The 19,660-nt window shown below is 35.1% G+C and overlaps 1 protein-coding gene across 1 annotated transcript in view; it reads left to right on the top strand.

Moving 5' to 3' along the window:
- The first annotated feature begins 416 nt into the window (after positions 1–416).
- The window catches only part of FAM13B (family with sequence similarity 13 member B), a 67,342-nt gene continuing 48,098 nt past the window's right edge, over positions 417–19,660 (top strand). Inside the window, exons 1-6 of the mRNA XM_068980519.1 lie at positions 417–529; positions 2,220–2,411; positions 2,839–3,051; positions 8,901–9,078; positions 9,378–9,519; positions 16,095–16,255. Of these exons, the coding sequence (XP_068836620.1) occupies positions 2,255–2,411; positions 2,839–3,051; positions 8,901–9,078; positions 9,378–9,519; positions 16,095–16,255 (851 nt within the window). The 5' untranslated portion in view covers positions 417–529; positions 2,220–2,254. The remainder of the gene's footprint in view (positions 530–2,219; positions 2,412–2,838; positions 3,052–8,900; positions 9,079–9,377; positions 9,520–16,094; positions 16,256–19,660) is intronic.

The following is a 19,660-nucleotide window of genomic DNA, read 5'->3' as shown; positions in this document are numbered from 1 at the left end:
ATTCATACCCAGGTTAGCCATCATAATTTGAAACTTTGTGTAAGATTTTGCCTCTTGTTCTCAGGCAGATTTTTAAAAAAATTATTTGTCTATGTGGCTGCATCAGGTCTTAGTTGTGGCATGTGGTATCTAATTCCCTGACCAGGGACTGTATCCAGGCCCCCTGCATTGGGAGCTTGCAGTCTTAGCCACTGGACTACCAGGGAAATCCCTTTCAGACAGATTTTTTTTTTAGGCAGAAGAATGCTTTTTTTCTTTTAGTGTCCTTCCTGAATAGATTCACTGCTTATTCTAGTCTCTTCTCACAGTTAAAGATGTCATAGGAAATTAAAAGAATTGTTTTTTTTTGTTTTCTCTTCTAGATTAACTGCTGAAGTACTGATCGAGTTCTGCGTTTCTTCAATGAGGAACTATAGGCTGATCTTCTGCCATAATCTCAAACAGCCATAAATGACAAAAGAATGCTTGCTCAGTGAGGGTAGCTGGTGCAGAAACCATTTTTTAAACTTAGGTGTTTAAGTACTCAAAGGTAAGTTTTCACAATAGTAATTATCCCATGCTTATATATCCACAGAGATTTTAGAATTAATTTCCTATTGCTGCTATTGAATTGTTAAGTTCAGGTTTTGTAGTTATTAGCTGACATCATATGTGTTAAAGAATGGATTTTGCTTGTCTGAAACTGTTTACATTTATGGCATTTTGCTGTCCCTAAGTTAATTTTTACTATTTCTATAAGTTTCATTTGTTCTCCAGTGGGTTTACCTTTTATACATATGGACATATACATATACATTTATTTGTGTAAACTTTTAGAATATTGAGCTTTTTTTTGTTTGTTTTGCTCTTATCTTTCTCTTGTAGTGTGAAAGGCATTGTGTTTCTGGGGTGATGAAAAAGCTCAGTTGGTGTCTTTTTGTTCATTATCAACTTTTGAAAAAAGTTTTTCTTTCCTTTATCCATATAAAGTAATAAATTTTTATTTCGTTTTTATTTTTTATTCCTTTGGCCATGCTACGTGGGTTGTGGGATCTTAGTTTCCGGACCAAGGATTGAAACCATGCCCTCAGCAATGAAAGCACAGAGTTGTAACCACTGGACCACCAGGGAATTCCCATAAATGATTATTTTAGAAAATGAACATTTATTGAGATTATTTGTTCTTTGATGATTCAGAAATTGGAAACATTGTTTTGCCCACTGATTCTTTATTGATCACAAGTCCTACAGAGTTAAGATGAATAATTTATTTCTTCTGAACTAGACAGACTGTGGAAGTTTTCCTTTCGAATAACTATGAAGCAGCAGGATTGATAAAAGAACATTCTCATTAAAGGTAGATGCCTAGAGCTGAAGAATTTCCTTTGTTTATAAAGGAAATGTTTATGGCTGCTCTGTCATGTAGAAATAAGAACTAGTTAATCTTGTTCTTATTAGCCTGTCATTTAAAAAAAAAGATTCTCTCCTGTTAGGTTGCTTATGAATGAGTGGTTAGATGAGCTTCATATACCAGAGTCCAGAAATGATTAGGTTTGACCTTTTACTTGTGTCATTATTAAGCTTGGTTAGTAAGGTCTTAATGGTGCAAAATTTGCCCCTTAATTTGTCTTTGAGACATTAATATCCATTGCGAAGTTCAGTGATCAGTTTTGCCATTGTTTGATAAATAGGCAGTCATGGCATGGCATTAGTATTGGCTTCCCTGGTGGCTCAGCTGGTAAAGAATCCGCCTGCAGTGCATGAGATCCCGGTTTGATTCCTAGGTTGGGAAGATCTGCTGGAGAAGGGGTAGGGTACCCATGCCAGTATTCTTGGGCTACCCTGGTGACTCAGCTGGTAAAGAATCTGCCTGCAATGTGAGAGACCTGGATTCGATCCCTAGGTTGGGCGGATCCCCTGGAGAAGGGAAAGGCTACCCACCCCAGTATTTTGGCCTGGAGAATTCCATGGACTGTGTAGTCCATGGAATCGCAAAGAGTCGGACACGACTGAGCAACATTCACTAAAGGGAGCATTCAGAACTAACTTCACATAGTAGAGAAAATGTTTAGGTGATTGTATTGAGCTTTAATTGTAGAACACACTATGGGCCTGGTAACTGGAAGAGATTTAATAGATAAGAACACATTCAGGTGTAAAGCCTTCTTCTTTAATGTATTTAGTCATATTGCCTCCAGTTAATCATTATAGTCTTTTTTTTTTTTCCTTTCATTTGGCAGAAAAGACAGCTTTGATTTCTGGCTGCAAAAAAGATATGAGGAAGAGCTCCTCCCCTTCCTTGAGTAACTGCAACTCCGTTCTTGCTAACAAAATATTTGGAATTCCACTTGATGAGCTGCAGCAGGGAGGACATCCAGACAATGAGGTTCCGTTCATAGTCCGCCATGTAGTGGACTATATTGAGGAACATGGTATATATTTCCATACTTTGAGGGCTAGCCTTTGTTTTAATAGACACAACTTATCCCATTTTGACCTTGGATTATTTTTTTCCTCAGTACTCAATGTCTAAAATATTGTGGGGAAAACTGATGGAAATTCTTTTTTTTTAGTGTGTCTTTCACTTAAAGTCATATATTCAGATATGCCTGATTTAGAGCATATTTTAGTGGGAGGGACAATAAGAATATTTTTTAACGAATATAAGAGGGTGGGATAAAGTACAGTATCCTTCAAGACAGAGACAGTGTGTGATTTTAGATGTGTGATTTGAAGCTGTTCAGCCCTATCAGGGGATACAAGAATGGCTTTCAGAAAGTACGAATATTTTAAGTTCATTGGAGAATGAATATATATGGTAGTTGAAACTTACTTAATTTTTGCCTTGAACTAATGTAGGAGGTCTGGAGCAACAAGGACTTTTTCAAGTCAATGGAAATGCTGAGACAGTGGAGTGGCTTCGGCAGAGATACGACAGTGGAGAAGAGGTGGATTTGGTTAAGGAAGCAGATGTTCCCTCAGCTATTAGTCTTCTTAGGTTTTTCCTTCAAGAACTTCCTGAACCTGTTATCCCTGGCAGTTTGCATATTCACCTGATGCAACTTTCTCAAGGTAACATAATCTGAATCTTACCAGTCAATCACTTAACATTTAATTTCGAAATCTTTTATCTTTTAGAAATCTTGACATGTAAGCAGTAATTATAGTAATTCTGAGAATAATTTCTTAGTTCCCATTTGAATACATATGCTCTTTGGGGCTATATTGTCTAGTTAAAGGAATGGCAACCTCTTCGATTCCTGTGGTGCTATTAACTTTTTATGATTGGTTTTAGTGAGCCTAAGATATAAGATGAGAAGGAGGAAAAGCAGGAGACAAGAACAAAGAGAGAGAAAGGAAGGAACAACAGCAAAGAAAGATGTGTGGCAGAAGGCCCCATAGTAGCCAGTGATGTTGGTTAGTGGCGATGTTCCTATGTTTATCCTTGGTTTGATTGAATATTGTAGCAAAAACCCGGAGAAGGCAATGGCACCCCACTCCGGTACTCTTGCCTGGAAAATCCCATGGATGGAGGAGCCTGGAAGGCTGCAGTCCATGGGGTCGCTGAGGGTCAGAAACGACTGAGCGACTTCACTTTCCCTTTTCACTTTCATGCATTGGAGAAGGGAATGGCAACCCACTCCAGTGCTCTTGCCTGGAGAATCCCAGGGATGGTGGAGCCTGGTGGGCTGCCGTCTATGGGGTCGCACAGAGTCGGACACGACTGAAGTGACTTAGCAGCAGCAGCAGCAGCAGCAAAAACCAGAAGACAGCTTTGATTCTAAGTTTGGACTATACCTAAAACTTGTTCTTGGACGCCTGAAGGAAAGTGAAAGTCTCTCAGTTGTGTCCAATTCTTTGCTACCCCATGATAAAATATCAAATTGGACATCAGATTGCAAACCAAATAAAGAAATTCATTTGTCTCTGTTGGGTTAGTTTTTTGGTGGTGACTAAAAATAGGGCTTATCTGTGATGGACAAGAAAAATAAACCTAGAGGTATGCAGAAAGGTAAAAGAACCAAGAAGCGATGAGATGCTTCTGTTTCTTGAGCCAAATGGTGTTCATGTGTATATAATAGTGTGACATGTTTTATTACATAGGAAAATTTATGAAGTTGACATGTAATACAGTTGACTCTTGAACAACATGGGTTTGAACTTACATATTTTTTCAATAAATGTGTACTATGGTACTACATGATCTACAGTTGGTTGAATCGACACATGGGGAACCGTGGACTTGGTGCACCTGCTGTAATGTTATACATGACTTTTCAATGGTGTGGAGGGTTGGCACCCCAACCCCTGTATTGTTTAGGGATCAACTGTATTATCCATTTCTTTGTATTTTTTTTAAATTTATTAATTTTAGTTGGAGGCTAATTTCTTTACAGTATTGTAGTGGTTTTTGCCATACATCGATATGAACCAACCATGGGTATACATGTGTTCCTCATCCTGAGCCCCCCTCCCACATCCCTCCCCATCCCATCCCTCTGGGTCATCCCAGTGCATCACCCCTGAGTACCCTGTCTCATGCATCGAACCTGGATTGGCAATCTATTTCACATATGATAATACACATGTTTCAATGCTATTCTCTCAAATCATCCCACCCTCACCTTCTCCCACAGAGTCCAAAAGACTGTTCTATACATCTGTGTCTCTTTTGCTGTCTCGCATATAGGGTTATCATTAACCATCTTTCTAAATTCCATGTATATGTGTTAGTATACTGTATTGGTGTTTTTCTTTCTGACTTACTTCACTCTGTATATTTTTTCTGGCTTTTCTTTGTATTGTGGAATCTCTTTAATTTTTTGAAATGGAACTTCTAGAGAAATTCGGTGATAGTAAGAAATTATAACTGCTTCCTTAATCCCTACTCGCTGTGAGAGCTGGATATTTTGTTTGTATATATCCTTAAGTTGTGTATGGTTAGAAGAAGAGGATTTCCTTTTGAGAATATTTTTCCATTTTATTTTTTCTTAAATACTATTTTTTTAAATTTAAAAGCAAGCCTAAGTTAATAGATGGCTCTTATATATGTGTTAAAAGTCAATACAAAGATAATTTATGATCCTGTTATATATGTTTTTCTCTATACAGCTAGATGATAGAGCTCATTTTATACTTGATTTATTCAGGAATAGTTAGCCTGATTCAGTTTTGTTTCTTTATTATGCCACCTGGATCAAAGAACAGGTTTCAGAATTAAGGATCAATATCGTCACCTTTTTTTGAAGTGTAATTTTCTTTTTTTGTCCCAAGAAATAATACTTTTGTTTTGAATTTCTGAATCTATTTCAAATTTCTTTTCTTGGAAGTAGGTATTTTTTCAAATGTTTATATTGAGTCACCTAATAAGCATTTTTGCACCCATTAAATATATATAATGAAACTGATGTGTTAGAGTTTTTTGAGCTCTTTTTATGTCTTAGAGGCATTCATTTTGTTTTTATAATGATAGGATTCCATTTTCCCTGTGTTACAGAATTGTAGACAGATCTTTTAAAGTTCTAAGAATCTGATAATCTTTCAGTTTTGACTGAAAATTTATAAATGAATAAGTGGGATGAGATTTAGGGATAATAAAGTTACTGCCTCTCATTGATGCTATCAGTCAGAAGCTGTTCTGTCAGTGAGATTGTCATTTTCACTCCTACATTTACTCGTTTAAAAGCATGACAGTATCATGTACTGTGTTACTTATGGAGTTACAGTATATATCTTACTAATTATTCTATGTCAGTATTCACTTGTGAAGGAACTTAAGACGTGCAGAAATGCTTTTGGCCTGTTTTCAGAAAACCACCTTCCTCCTCTGTTGCCCATGTACATAACCATTAGCACACACCCATATACACACACATGCATGTACACACACCCATATAAGACACCCATTTTTTTAATAGCTATGCAGATAGGTGTGGTGGTACTTGAGGTGATACTTGTATTTCTGTTGTAATAAAATGTATTCGTTCATCCTTTAATCATTTGGGAAGTTGTCTGGGTCTCTGGACAAAAGTCTCTCCATTTATTATAGGTAACTCTTACGTTAATATTTTAATTGATGTTCACAAATAGTTGAAATTAGTGCTTTTAAGGTCACGGAGGGAGCATTTTTCCAGTTGCATTTGAGTTAGTGTTTTTTTTTTTTTTTTTTTAAAGAGTGGTTTTCATTTTCTGTGGCAGCAGGACATTGCAAAGTGATGTGGTGTGGTGTGGTGTGGTGTGATGTGGTCTGATCTTTAATTTAGACCAATATTTCACAACCTTGGTACTCCTGATACTTTGGGCTAGGTTATTCTTTAGTATAGGGGCTATCCTTGAATTTTAAGATATTCAGTAGAATCCCTGGACTCTGTCCACTGGTACCTCTTTCCCCCAGGTTATGACAATCATTCCATTCATTGTCAATGTTATCAACCATTGGTTTAGCTCATGATAGTTTGTCCAGTTGTTTATACATCATATTTTGGTAGAAAACACAATTCACAGTTCTGTGAATTTGTTGTTACATTAAAAAAAAACCTGTTAACAATGCTTAAAAGATTTCCAAGAATCTTCTTTGATATGTACATATATTTTTCCTGGTTATGATTTAACTAGGTAGTAGGCTTAAAATGGCAACCCAATCCGCTACTCTTGCTTGGAAAATCCCATGGATGGAGGAGCCTGGTAGGCTGCAGTCCATGGGGTCGCTAAGAGTCGGACACGACTTGACTTTCACTTTCACTTTTCACTTTCATGCATTTGAGAAGGAAATGGCAACCCACTGCAGTGTTCTTGCCTGGAGTATCGCAGGCACGGGGGAGCCTGGTGGGCTGCTGTCTTTGGGGTCGCACAGAGTCAGACACTACTGAAGCAACTTAGCAGCAGCAGCAGCAGGCTTAAAAGGAAAAAAAAGTTAAAGCAGATATGTTTTTGACACACACACACACACATTTAACTAGGAAGTAGGCTCAAAAGGAAAAAAAGTTTCAGCAGATATGTTTTTAATACACACACACACACACTGCTCTGCCTTATTTGAAGACTTTAGAAGCAACCTGGTAGATGTAAATATTTTTGAGTACTTTTTTGAATACTGGAAATGTTCACTAATAAAAGTAAAGCAGCATTTTAAACAGTATTTCAGGCAAAACCAGTGTAGCCCACAATCTTATGACCCCGTCAAATCAAATGTTTTAGTAGTGCAGCATCTTGTTTCAGTTACTGTGTATTTATTCAGCTTCTTCAACTAATTTTTATTGAACCCCCTACTGTGTGCCAGGCACCGTTTTAGAGTCTGGGAATGCAGAAGTGAACAAAACTGTCTTCATAGAGCTAAAATTCTGAAGGGGCATAAGGAGAGTTAAATGATAAAATAAATACAAGAGTATGTTACATAGCTAAAGAGAATGTTATGTAGAATTTGTCAGTGTTGATGTAGTTATCGTATTAATAATATTAATTGATGCATATATTTTTGAGTTGATATGCATGGTTTTTCTTAAATAATCCTTTTCTGCTACATTTACGTTGTTAAAAATTTCGGTGGCCCAGATGGTAAAGAATCTGCCTTCAGTGTGGGAGATGTGGGTTTGATTCCTGGGTCAGGAAGATCCCTTGGAGAAGGGAATGGCTGCCCACTGCAGTATTCTTGCCTGGAGAATTTCATGGACAGAGGAGCTTGGCAGGCTGCAGTCCATGGGGTCTCAAAGAGTTAGACGCAACTGAGCGACTAACAGACTAACACTTTCACACTTTGATAGTCACAGATATTCAAAAAAACATTCATTCAGGGACTGTTCCAACCAATTATAAAGACAGAGTACCTGGGCAGTTGATAATATTATGAAATGTAGAAGAATTGTTACTGGTTGCATTTTAAATTTTAAGTAAAGCTCATATGACCATAGCTGTTTCTGTTAACTTCTTAGTGTTGTGTTGTTTTGTAGAGATGACCAATATCATGATCATAACCTTTTACCAGTAATTTTTTCCCCCAATAATTATTTTTAAATTAATTTTAAGGACCTCAAGAAAAATACAGAATGAAAGATAATTGGGTTAATTTTCCCTATTAGAGCAATTAATTACATTTTGAGGTACCTCTGAGAAATTACTTCTCCTCGTTGGGACCCTCACCAGTCAGTGGGTTGATACAGACCTAATTTCTGTTAATGAAAACTCATTGACCTAAACACAGGACCTGTCTTCTGGTAGTTGAAAATTCACTTGGTAAACCGAGAAGAATAATTTGGGGGTTTTTTGGCTGCATTATGCAGCTTGTAGGATCTTAGTTCCCTGACCAGAGATCAAACCCCTTGCATTGGAAGCCGAGAGTCTTAACCACTGCGTTGCCAGGGAAGTCCTGGAATGCATCCTAATTTATTGATAGTTCTGTTGATATTGTTGAATTTAATTGTCCTTTTCAGAATGTATTTAATTGTCCTTTGCAGAATGTTAAAAGAAGTCTGTTTTTTACTCCGTTTCTTCCTTGTTTTTTTCTTTCATTCTGATACTGTTAGCTGGTTAAATTGCTTCTCATTTTTGCTTACTAGTGGTTGGTGTTGACTGGTATTGACGAGTACATTTTGACTTCTTAGAGTTGGCACTAATTTGGAAACACATGTACAGTCATGCAAAAGACAGTATGTTGAAAATTAAAATAAGCTCTAGGATTGGAGCCAGTGAATAATAGATGAAGAAAACATCCTCCAACAGTTGAGGGGTTGCATTCCTTCTCCACTTCTTCCACTTAATAAGTGAAATGCAAAGCCCTAAGGCATTTGGCCTCTGGTAGAGGAAGTGAAGAGGTTTTGAATTGTTATAGTAAACTGGTGATGTAGGTGGAGTAATGTGAATCTGGCAAAATATCTGAGCTTTGCTTTTACTTCATTAAGAAAAAACCCTGTCATTATGTTTTATAGATTATAATAATGAAGATGAGTTTGGAAGAAAGTTGAGGTTCCTCTTGCAACAGCTTCCACCTGTTAATTACAGTTTGTTAAAGTTCCTGTGTAGATTTTTAGCCAATGTAGCATCACACCATGAAGAAATCTGGTCAGCAAACTCTTTGGCTGCTGTCTTTGGTCCAGATGTCTTCCAGTAAGTTTTTCACAAATTTTTGTTTGATTAAAAAACATTATATTTGTGAAATAGAATCATTATACTGTCTCCCAAGGGTCATAGGTTGCTTGATGAACCATTGTTTTTTATAGTAGAGCTGATTAATCCTCCCAGCATTTCTGTGAACAAGGTACAAATTAGGTTGGCTTTACAGATGGGAAAACCGAGGCACAGAATGGTGGCATAAATCACTCAGGTCTATAAAGTGACTCAGTTTCTTCAGACTTTGTCTGTGATGGATTTAAGGACTCTCAATTCAATTTGGACTTTTCATTTAGTATTTACACAGATGTGGAAGATCTGAAAGAACAAGAAATAGTAAGCAGAATAATGGCTGGACTTCTGGAAAATTACTATGAGTTTTTTGAGAATGAAGAGGAAGATTTTTCATCTAATGATTTGAGTTCAATTACTGAACAGGTGAGAATATCTTAAATATTCTACTTGGAGGGAGGTTTTTTTCATTTGCTAAAGAATAAGCTCTTAAAGGCTTGGCCCAAACTTAGGTGGAATTTTTAAGTACTAAACTTGGACGTAATTTTCTTGGTTATTATACATTATCATAGGTGATATTTCTATGTAGTATATGAATGTGATTTTTTTTTCTGAACAACTTCTTGTCAATTTGGGATATGGAAAAGGAATCGAAACCAGAGATACGCTAGAGCTTTTGTGGATTTTCTTGTGTTTTTCTTTTGTTAAATTAAGCATTGTTTATTTTGTAACAGTAGTGTGTTTTTGTTTTTGCAAAGAAATTGCTAGCATAGAGGAATGTAGGCAAAGGTTGAGAATTAGAAGGTAGAGGGAAAGGTGGTATATAAAGTTGACACAAACTTTTAAAAATGTTTATTTGATTGAAGTAGCAAGTCAGTGCAGCAATGTAACCATTATCATATTAATTCCCATTAGGGAAGCATCAGGAGAGTAATAGTTTAGGTTGTAGATGTTTTAAATTTTGTGGCTCTTAAATATTAAAACCCATTTCTCAACAGTATATTTTGTTGTTACCATTATGCCTTAATGGTTGAGACTATAAAAGGGTCCTCATTCATTTTTTCTTTATGAAATGAGAATATTGATTCTGAGTAATTGTTGTTGACTATAAAGCCACATTAATCCAGACTTCTCAGGTTTAGAATTCATGCTTTAGGTTTGTCTGAAATTCTTTCTTGTGTACTTAAGTGAAATGATCTCTCAAGCAAACTTTTATATTAAAACCTATTTATATTTTGAGTGTGGGTAGGGCTGCTACCTTTTAAAAAATAACTAATAATTCACCTGGTTAAAAATAAATAAGGTAAAATATATAGTAAAATGTCCTATTTTTACCTGTTCCCATCCTCTCCCTCTCATTGGTTTTTTAATGTGTTTTTCCAGAATTTCTTTATGCAAATGTAAGTAAATATTCCTTCTTAGTATTTTTAATATTTTTAATTTAATATTTTATTTTTTATGGAAAGTAGCATACTTTACATACTATTCTACACGTTGTTCTTCTTTAATCATTTGACAATGTATCTTGGAGATCTTTTATTGAAATGTAAAGAACATAGTCTTTTTTTTTAATATCTGTGTAAGTTCTCTGTTGTATGAATGTAGCATATAATTTATCTGATTCGTAGTATCTGTATCCACTTGAAATGGTGATAGCACATCCTGGTTTTCTCAGAGGCATCGTAGTTTATATTTGCTTTCTAATGTAATTTTTAGAAATAATAAAAAATTATAATAAAAGAATATAATAAAATGATAAATTGTTGTTATTTTAGTAGCTTCCCTTTTCACTTTCAAATGTATCCAAGTTTAGATGATAAATTATATAGTTATGCTATTTATTGATGGACAATAGATTATTTCCCTTCATTTGTTCTTAAACTATAAAGCAGCATCTCTTGAATGTTTATCATACAGATTTTCATTCATTCTTATAGGTGTTGGCTTTGATTATGTGAGTTAGGAGTTTTATATCCCAGGTAGCCCAGCTTTTATTTAAAAGGGTTTCTATACTGTTGTGAACTTTTATAGATAAGTCTTTTTAATAATTGTGAATTATACTTTCCTTAGGTTTGTGTTAGTTTCGGATGTATAACATAGTGATTCAGTTATACATATTACACATTCAGTTATGTAGCTATCCTTTTTCAGGTTCTTTTCTCTTATAAATCATTACGAAGTATTGAGTATAGTTTCCTGTGCTATATAGTAGTGGTACACAATTATCCCAAACTCCTAATGTGTCTGCCCCACCACTACCTTTGGAAGTTTGTTTTCTATGTCTATGGATCTATTTTATAAATATCTATTTTTTTTAAGATTCCACATATAAGCGATGTCACATGATGTTTGTCTTTCTCTTTCTGGCTTACTTCCCTTAGTATGATCTTTTAAGTCCATCCATATTACTGCAAATGGTATTATTTCATTCTTCTTTTATGGCTGAGTAATATTCCATTGTGTGTGTGTATGTATCAGTCACGTGTGTATATATGTATCAATCATATCTTCTTTATCCATTCATCTGTCAGTGAACATTTAGATTGCTTCCATATTTTGGCTGTTGTAAATAGTGCTGCTGGGAATACTGGGGTGGGTGTATTTTTTCAAATTAGAGTTTTTGTCTTTTTCAGATACATGCCTAAGAGTGGGACTGCTGGATCACATGCGACTCTATTGTTAGTTTTGTAAGGAACCTCCATACTGTTTTTCATAGTGGCTGCCCCAATTTACATTCCCACCAAGAGTGTAGGAGGGTTGCTTTTTCTCCACACTCTATCCAGCATTTATTTTTTGTAGACTTTTTGATGGTGACCATTCTGACTGGAGTGAGGTTAATACCTCGTTGTGGTTTTGATTTGCATTTCTCTAATAATTAGTGATTTTGAACAGTTTTTCATGTGCCTTTTGGCCATCACATGTCCTCTCTGGAGAGATGTCTGTTTAGATCTTCTGCCCATTGGTTTTTTTTTTTTTAATTGTACTGTGTGGGCTGTTTGTATATTTTGGAAATTAATCCCTTGTGAGTTGCATTGGTTGTAAGTATTTTTCCCCCCATTCTGTAGGTTGTCTTTTTGTTTTGTTTATGGTAAGTTTAATTAGGTCTCATTTATTTTTGTTTTTACTCTCAGAAATGAAGCCAAAAAGATATTGTTACAATATGTGCCAGAGAGTGTTCTGCCTATGCTTTCCTCTAAGGGTTTAATAGTATCCAGTCTTATATTTAGGTCTTTAATCCATTTTGAGTTTATTTTTGTGTGTGGTGTTAGAGAATGTTCTAATTTCATTCTTTTACATGTAGCTGTCTGATTTTCTCAACACCACTTATTGCAGAATTTGCCTTTTCTCCATTGTTTAGTCCTGTCTTCTTTGTCATTGATTAGTTAGCTGTAGGTCGGTTCCTTAAATTTTTAATATTTTCTTCATGTAACCATTTTTACCATTGTCTGACTTTCCTTCCCTCTTCTTCTTCTTCCTTCCTTTCCTTTCTTCCTCTCCTCTCTTTTTTCCAGTATCAGAAACTGTTAAGAAAACAGTAAAAGATGTCAAATTATAATTTACCATGTATAAACTGAGGATGAATACATATGTATACACACACATATATATGTATATATGTTATATATGTATTTGTGAGATAAATCAAGTCAGTAGAATTTGTAGCCTGAAACAGTGCTCCATGGAACTTTTGGCATATTTTTTTGAAGGTTTCCAACTATACAGTATGTGACTTAAGAAACTTGATTAAAATAAAGAACTAACACAGCTGTTCAAAATTATTTTTGCTGAAAAGAAAATGACAAGAAGAGGACAAATGAATATATGTGCCTTAAATGTTTAATGCTTTTTGATATCCATATGAACTCATCTTTGGGGAATTCGGTGTGCCACCTTTCTTTTTATTTTAGTTCAGCAGTTAATTTTTTAAAATAAAGTTAATGGCTGCTGAAAATGAAACAACATACATACATTTGTGTTACTCATTTTCTGCTTTTCTGAGATGATTTGATTTATAAGAAACTGATGATGCCAATTTGATTTAAAGTTTATATCTTGACTCTTCTAAAGTCTGCAGGGTATATCTTGATTATGTTTTACATTGTGGTATAATTCTCTGATATTTCTATTCTGCAGCTTTCTTACGTAAACTGAAATATATTCATAGCTCACATATATTGCATTTATATTTCTGTATTTTTTTAAGCACTGTAAAAACTGACTCAAAATATATTGTGCTTTATGTTAAATAGTTGTGGTCAGTTAACACCTGGAAATAATGTTGAATTCTGCAGATTTGACTGTGAATAGAAAAAAGGATATTAGCATATTGAACAGAATATGCTCAATAAACAGGGTAGCGTAGTGAGTCCTGAGAGACAACAAGGTATATCACTTATCTTGGCTCATGTTGCTAATCACCAGAATCTTTTGTCTTGTCTATTTTTCTTACAGTTTGAATTATAACTGGATTTCAATAGTACAGATTTCTGAAATTTCTTTTTTAGGGTAGATTTCATATCTTTCATATTTGACTTGTGAAGCTGAGTTGATCAGATCTGAGTGAAAGTAAAATCTCCTCAAACTCAGCACCGTTTGGTTGCATTTTAAAGTTGTTATAACTTAAATGCTGCTAATTTGTTATCCACATACATAAAGAGGTGGGCAGACCTGGCCTGTCCTGGCAGTGCATTGATTTTCCTCCTGATTTTGATATTTGAGGAAAGCAAAGCTTATTTAGCACTCTCTACTTTTACAGTTTCATCCCATTAATGCAAATATTTGGCCATTAGGTCTTTTTCAAGGTAGTAGATTTTTTTTTTTTAATAGTATGAGAGGTCTCATCTGATTGGAGGTGTTGAATAAGGAGTGTTTGAGTAATGACCCAGAGTCAGAGAACAGATTCTGTGTATGAGATCCTTAAATGATTGCAAATCCAGTAGAGTGGTTTGAAGATGTAGGTGATAATTATGTTTCTTTATACGTTTGAGAAGGCAGGTAGCAGCGTTCTCCACAAGCTGGAGTCTGGAGAGCAGGCATTTCACGAGGTCCTAGAGAAGGGAATTACAGCAGTCAAAGAAGGAAGAGATGTAAGTATGGCTGAGGGTTTTCCATAAGTGAAGTTGAGTCAGGTGCCTATATAGGGTAGGTTTAGAATAACTTATGAAAAGAATAGAGTATTGATAAGCAGAAGGTCAAATTGATAAGAAGAGGATCAAGAAGAACTTTTGAAGCTAAGTTATGGGGTAATGGAGCATTTTTATCTAATTTTTACTCTTACCCAAACCAATTTAATGAATTTTTACTGCAAGAAATTACACTAGAAGGCCTGGGGTGAGGGGTCGGGGAATGAGAAGAAAAACCCATAGGCAATAGATTGTGTTCATGTCCTGTCTTAGTTGATGGTTACTGGTGAAAATATTAGGAAATAATCTATTAATTTACATAAAGCTTATTGAATCAAATATATATTTATTATAATTCAGTGTAAAGTTTTAATGGAAAGAGCTATTGACTGTAGACAAACTGATTCTAAAATCGGTGATGTAACATTAAAATTGCAGTACTTCTGAACCAAAAATGTGTGTACTGAATAGTTATCTATCCTCAGTTTAAATAGTCACCTTACTTTTTTTTTTTGCGGCCTTCTACTCTTGTACTCAAACCTGAGAACAGTATTTTCTTGCCAGTTTTTTTCTTCCCTGGATTATCAAGTAGATATTAATTAAATACATTTTTGATTTTAAGTAATTTATTAAATACATGGATAAAGAAAGAGAGTAACTTTCCATTTCATCCAGTTTAAAAACTGACCTGTCACTTGAAATTTTCACCTTTCTGTATAAATCTAACTTCTCAGTTAACCATTTCTCTGTGTGTGTTAGTCGCTCAGTCGTGTCCGACTCTTTGCGACCCCATGGACTGTAGCCCACTAGGCTTCTTTGTCCAAGGGATTCTCCAGGCAAGAATACTGGAGTGGGTTGCCATGCCCTTCTCCAATAACCATTTAGGCCAATGATTTTCAGTACTTGTTGATTAGGAGTTGGTAGAGTATCAAAGTATAATTACTTTCTGAATTAAGTTTTCGTTTCTGAGAGTCTTGTAGCAATTGTTGTATTTGTCTGTCAGGGAAAACACCAGTATTACATGTAGCAGTGAATTTATTCTAGGTATTGTCAGCCCATTTGGCTAGAGTGGACAGAACTATTTATGTTTACTGTTTAACGTTTTTAATGACTAGTATTAATTTATAAAAAATGGTATGACTTTATGGCTAGTTTCTTCCGTGGGATAGCTTAATAAATGTTTTTCATTTGAAAATATTTTGTTGGTTTTCCTTCTCAGATATTTACTTATGTAGCCAATTTGATGATAGAAAATGTTTTATAGCCTCTGCCAGAAAGAGAATTATAACCTTGACTTGTGCTTCATGGTAAAAATAGTGAATTCTTCCTTGTTGTAAGGTCCAGTTTCTGCATGAAGAGTTGAGTCTGAACCATTTAGAAGTTAGCTGTCATTTTCTAAAACATAGTTAAGACCTTAAGGAAAAATTTCTGTGCCCTTTTTTCCCCACACTTATTCTGTATTAAAATCACTTGTTCAGTGCACTTGGAAATTGGAGAGGTCAATTGAAGTCTTTGTCGTAGCTCTTAGATTTACAAATCTGGTTGGTTAGGAAATGAAGCTTTTTAAATAAATGTTAATTAACTATAGCGTGCATGCTTTTTCATAGTTTGCAGTCTTATTTATATTCCTAGTGATATACTAATATAATCATTACCTTCTGCTTTAAAATATTATGTTTGGTTTGAAATTTTACTCTAATTTTTGAAATTTTGAAATTTTACTCTGGAGAAGTTGGCAGATACTTTGTAAGGGAAATTGGTCTTAGGAAATGAAGCTGAAAATGAGTTGTGTTTAAATTTTTCTTAGAATAGTATGTTTTAGATATCAGTTAACAGTTTCATTAAATTTTAATTCTCAGTTTCCTCTTATTTATATAGGTTAATGAACTTTCTGAGGAAGAAGAAGAAGATGAAAAGCTGGAACATATAGAAGAACTTCCAGAAGAGGGTGCAGGAAAATCAGATGACATGCCAGAGGTGGTACAATTAAGGATGACTGAAAACATCCTGGAACCAAATAGTGTTACAGCATCAACAAGGTAGTATTTCATTTGAAAGGACTAGTTTTTGAGCACTTCATTCTGGTTATAAATTCACTCAAGCACTAAATTACACAGATTATAATGATATATGAAAGATTAGTTTGTATATAAAAAAGAACAAAAAGAATGTTTTAAAGAAATAAACTGGTTAAGGAGTTTTCAGCTATTAATACCTTCTAAAAAATAACCTCTTATGTGTATTTTCTCTTAAAGTTTATTTGTTTTTGTATTATTAGTGTATTAGTTGGGTTGGGTAAAATTTAGAACCTTTGAAAACAGAATTGCTAGAGAAACATATAGTGGTTGAGTTGACTATATTTCCAGCTCCTAGGCACTAGATTGAATTAGGCTTTGAGGAGAGGACTCTGTGATTCTTAAAGATGGTGCTTTCCAATCCTTTCATGTATAAAGTGCTATTAAAGATGGTAGGCTGGAGGCACCATCGTAGCACATAGGTAGGATCATTGGACACAGTGTTTAGGAAGCATTAGAGAATTCAAGAATGCCCCATACATAGCTCTAGGTTTGCTAAATTCCGTCCTAGTTCTCTGTAAAGCTCTGTGGTTTTCTAATTAGGGGGATGGTTACTTGTTTAGGCCTCTAGATATTTTTCATTAAATTTGTGCTCAATAAAATAGTGATTTAAAAAACAGAGAAAAAAATAATTTGATTAAACAAATATTTAATTATTAATTTAAATAAATATTTATTAATTCAATTAAGTAGTAATTTAAGAGACAACAAAATATCATTTAAAAAATAACTAGTAATTGATGAAAGACTATTCAGTGTCATCTAGAAAAATTATAAAGTAGTTTAAAGTATATACTTCTAAACTTTTGTTTAGTTGCTAGGTCATGTTTGACTCTTGTGATCCCATAGACTGTAGCCTGTCAGGCTCTATACTGGAGCAAGTTGCCATTTCCTTCTCTAGGGGATCTTCCCAACCCAGGGATAGAGTCCATGTCTCCTTTATTACAGGGAGATTCTTTACCACTGAGCCACCAGGGAAGCCCATACTTCTAAATACTACTAATAAATGTCTCTTTGGGATGCTGTATTTTTATATTAGTTACAGTTTCTTCAGACATGAAGATAATTTTGGTATATTAACATGTTTATTCACCTTTTTGGTGGTGGTTTAGTTACTAAGTCGTGTCCAACTCTTAAGACCCCATGGACTGTATGTAGCCCGCCAAGCTCATCTGTCCTTGGAATTTGGAATTTCTCAGGCAAGAATACTGGAGTAGGTTGCCATTTTCTCCTCCAGTTCACCTTTTTGCCCCGGTATAATTTTTTGTTTGTACTTTTCTGCTTACATGATATTCTTAATTCTATGTTAGATATATATGAAACTACTTATAAGCTATATGTTAAAGTATTTAGCTATGTCTTAATTATGTATTTAATTCTTTTTTCTGATCTTTGAGTTATTCCAGCTTACTCTACAGCTTTTGTGTTTAGGTCCTTTTCTCCTTCTTTTGACTTTTTCCAAATAAATTTGGAAAATTCATTAGGCTCAAAGAGAAAATTTTTCTGTGACTTTTGATAAGTATTTCCAGACTGCTTAAAATGCTTGTCTCAGTTTTCATTACCATTAGCAATATTTTTTGAGCACCTGAAAACAATAGATTTAAACTGATGTTCTTTATTTTCTTAGTTATGCTCGCCAATAATGTAACCACTAGCTACATGTGGCTATTTAAATTTAAACTTAATTAAATGAAATTTAAAAAATTTCTGCAGTTGTGCTAGTCACATTTCAGGTGCTCAGTAGCCATATGTGATGAGTGGCTACCATAATGGACAGTGCAGATACAGAGCAGTTCTATTACTGTAAAAATTTCTTTTGGATAGTGCTCATTTAGAAAGGTAAATTCGTTAGGCACATTATTTGTTTACCAGCAAGGTTAAATATTGTTTGAAATGCATGCTGCTAATAGTTTCTTTTTTTGGATCATCTGTCTAGCTTTGTAGAGGATCCTCCTTCCCTCCAACACAGCCATTTTTAGATGGAGTCATTGGAGATTTGAGGGTAGTCAGGATTCCTTAATTGCAAATCATAGAAACAGATCTTGGCTAATGGAAAGAAAAAAGATAATTTATTAGAAGAATGCTGGATAGGTGCCAGATTTGAAAGGAAAAGCAGAGAGAAGAACATGAGAGCTCTAGAGAATTTAGTATAAAAGGGTCATGGAAGAATCTCTTCAGCATGTGGGTGTTGCTGTGAGAGTTCAAGCTACTTCCTTCCATCTATCATTCTGCTCAAGATCAGATTCCTGTCGGGTAGCAGGGGAGAGGATCTGGCATAAATTGGATCATGTGTCCATTCCCCAACCAGGGTAGAGGTGAGTCATTGTAATTTATGCATGTATCAAGAGCATTGGTTGGAGGGAAGAACTAGTTTGCCACAGAAAAATGGGGCTAATACCAAAAGAAAGGGGTAGGGGTATCAGGCAACATAAATGGATGTGTCTGTCACAGTGGTCTTCTAGATTTAGTGCTGATCCCTATAAATTTCAGTTAGCATTTATACATTAATATTTTAGTTTTGGCTGATTGAGAGCATAAAGGCAAAGAATACATTCACCTTAAAAAATTTTTTTTTAAAATTTTGTGTTGGGGTATAGCCAATTAACAATATTGTGATAGTTACAGGTGAACAGCGAGGGGACACAGCCATACATATACAAAAATACATTCACCTTTGATGAAAGAAAGGTAGGCAAGATATATCCTAGAATGTGCAGGACCTAGAAAATAGGGAGCTCTTAATAAATTCATTTTAGGGAATTAATGGATACTGTGTTGCATGAAACTAGTGATTGAACTTTTGCTAAGTAAATGTCTTGTGTCTTTTTTTTCCTTAAGATTTTTGTATTTTGACTTTGCTGGGTCTCTGTTGCTGCACATGGGCTTTCTCTAGTTGTGAGTGGGGGCTACTCTTTACTGCGATGTGTAGTCTTCTCATTGCAATGGCTTCTCTTATGCAGAGCGCGGACTCTAGGCATGTGGGCTCAGTAGTTGAGGTCCGTGGGCTCAGTAGTAGTGGTTTGAGGGCTCTAGAGCACTGGCTCAGTAGTTGTGGCCCATGGGCTTAGTTGCTCCATGGCATTTGAGATCTTCCTGGACCAGGCATCAAACCCGTGTCCCCCGCATTGACAGACGGATTCTTAACCAGTAGACCACCAGTGAAGCCCATTAAAGTTTTGTCTTTTTGAGTTTTCCTCTGAGGTAGCTTACAAATATTTTATGGAAGTATTAGATAGCCTACTTTGTATTTCTGTGGGAAGATATGTTAGAAACCTCAGGGAAATAAACATTAAGTGACAGTTGAGCAATTGTTAAACATTTTGGTCTCAGATGTTATACTTTTACAAATCATGAAGGACTCCAAAGCCT

This window comes from Capricornis sumatraensis, chromosome 9 (assembly GCF_032405125.1).
Source record: "Capricornis sumatraensis isolate serow.1 chromosome 9, serow.2, whole genome shotgun sequence".
NCBI lineage: Eukaryota > Metazoa > Chordata > Mammalia > Artiodactyla > Bovidae > Capricornis > Capricornis sumatraensis.
The sequence above is the reverse complement of the archived record's forward strand: the minus strand, read 5'-3'. Positions and strand labels throughout refer to the sequence as shown.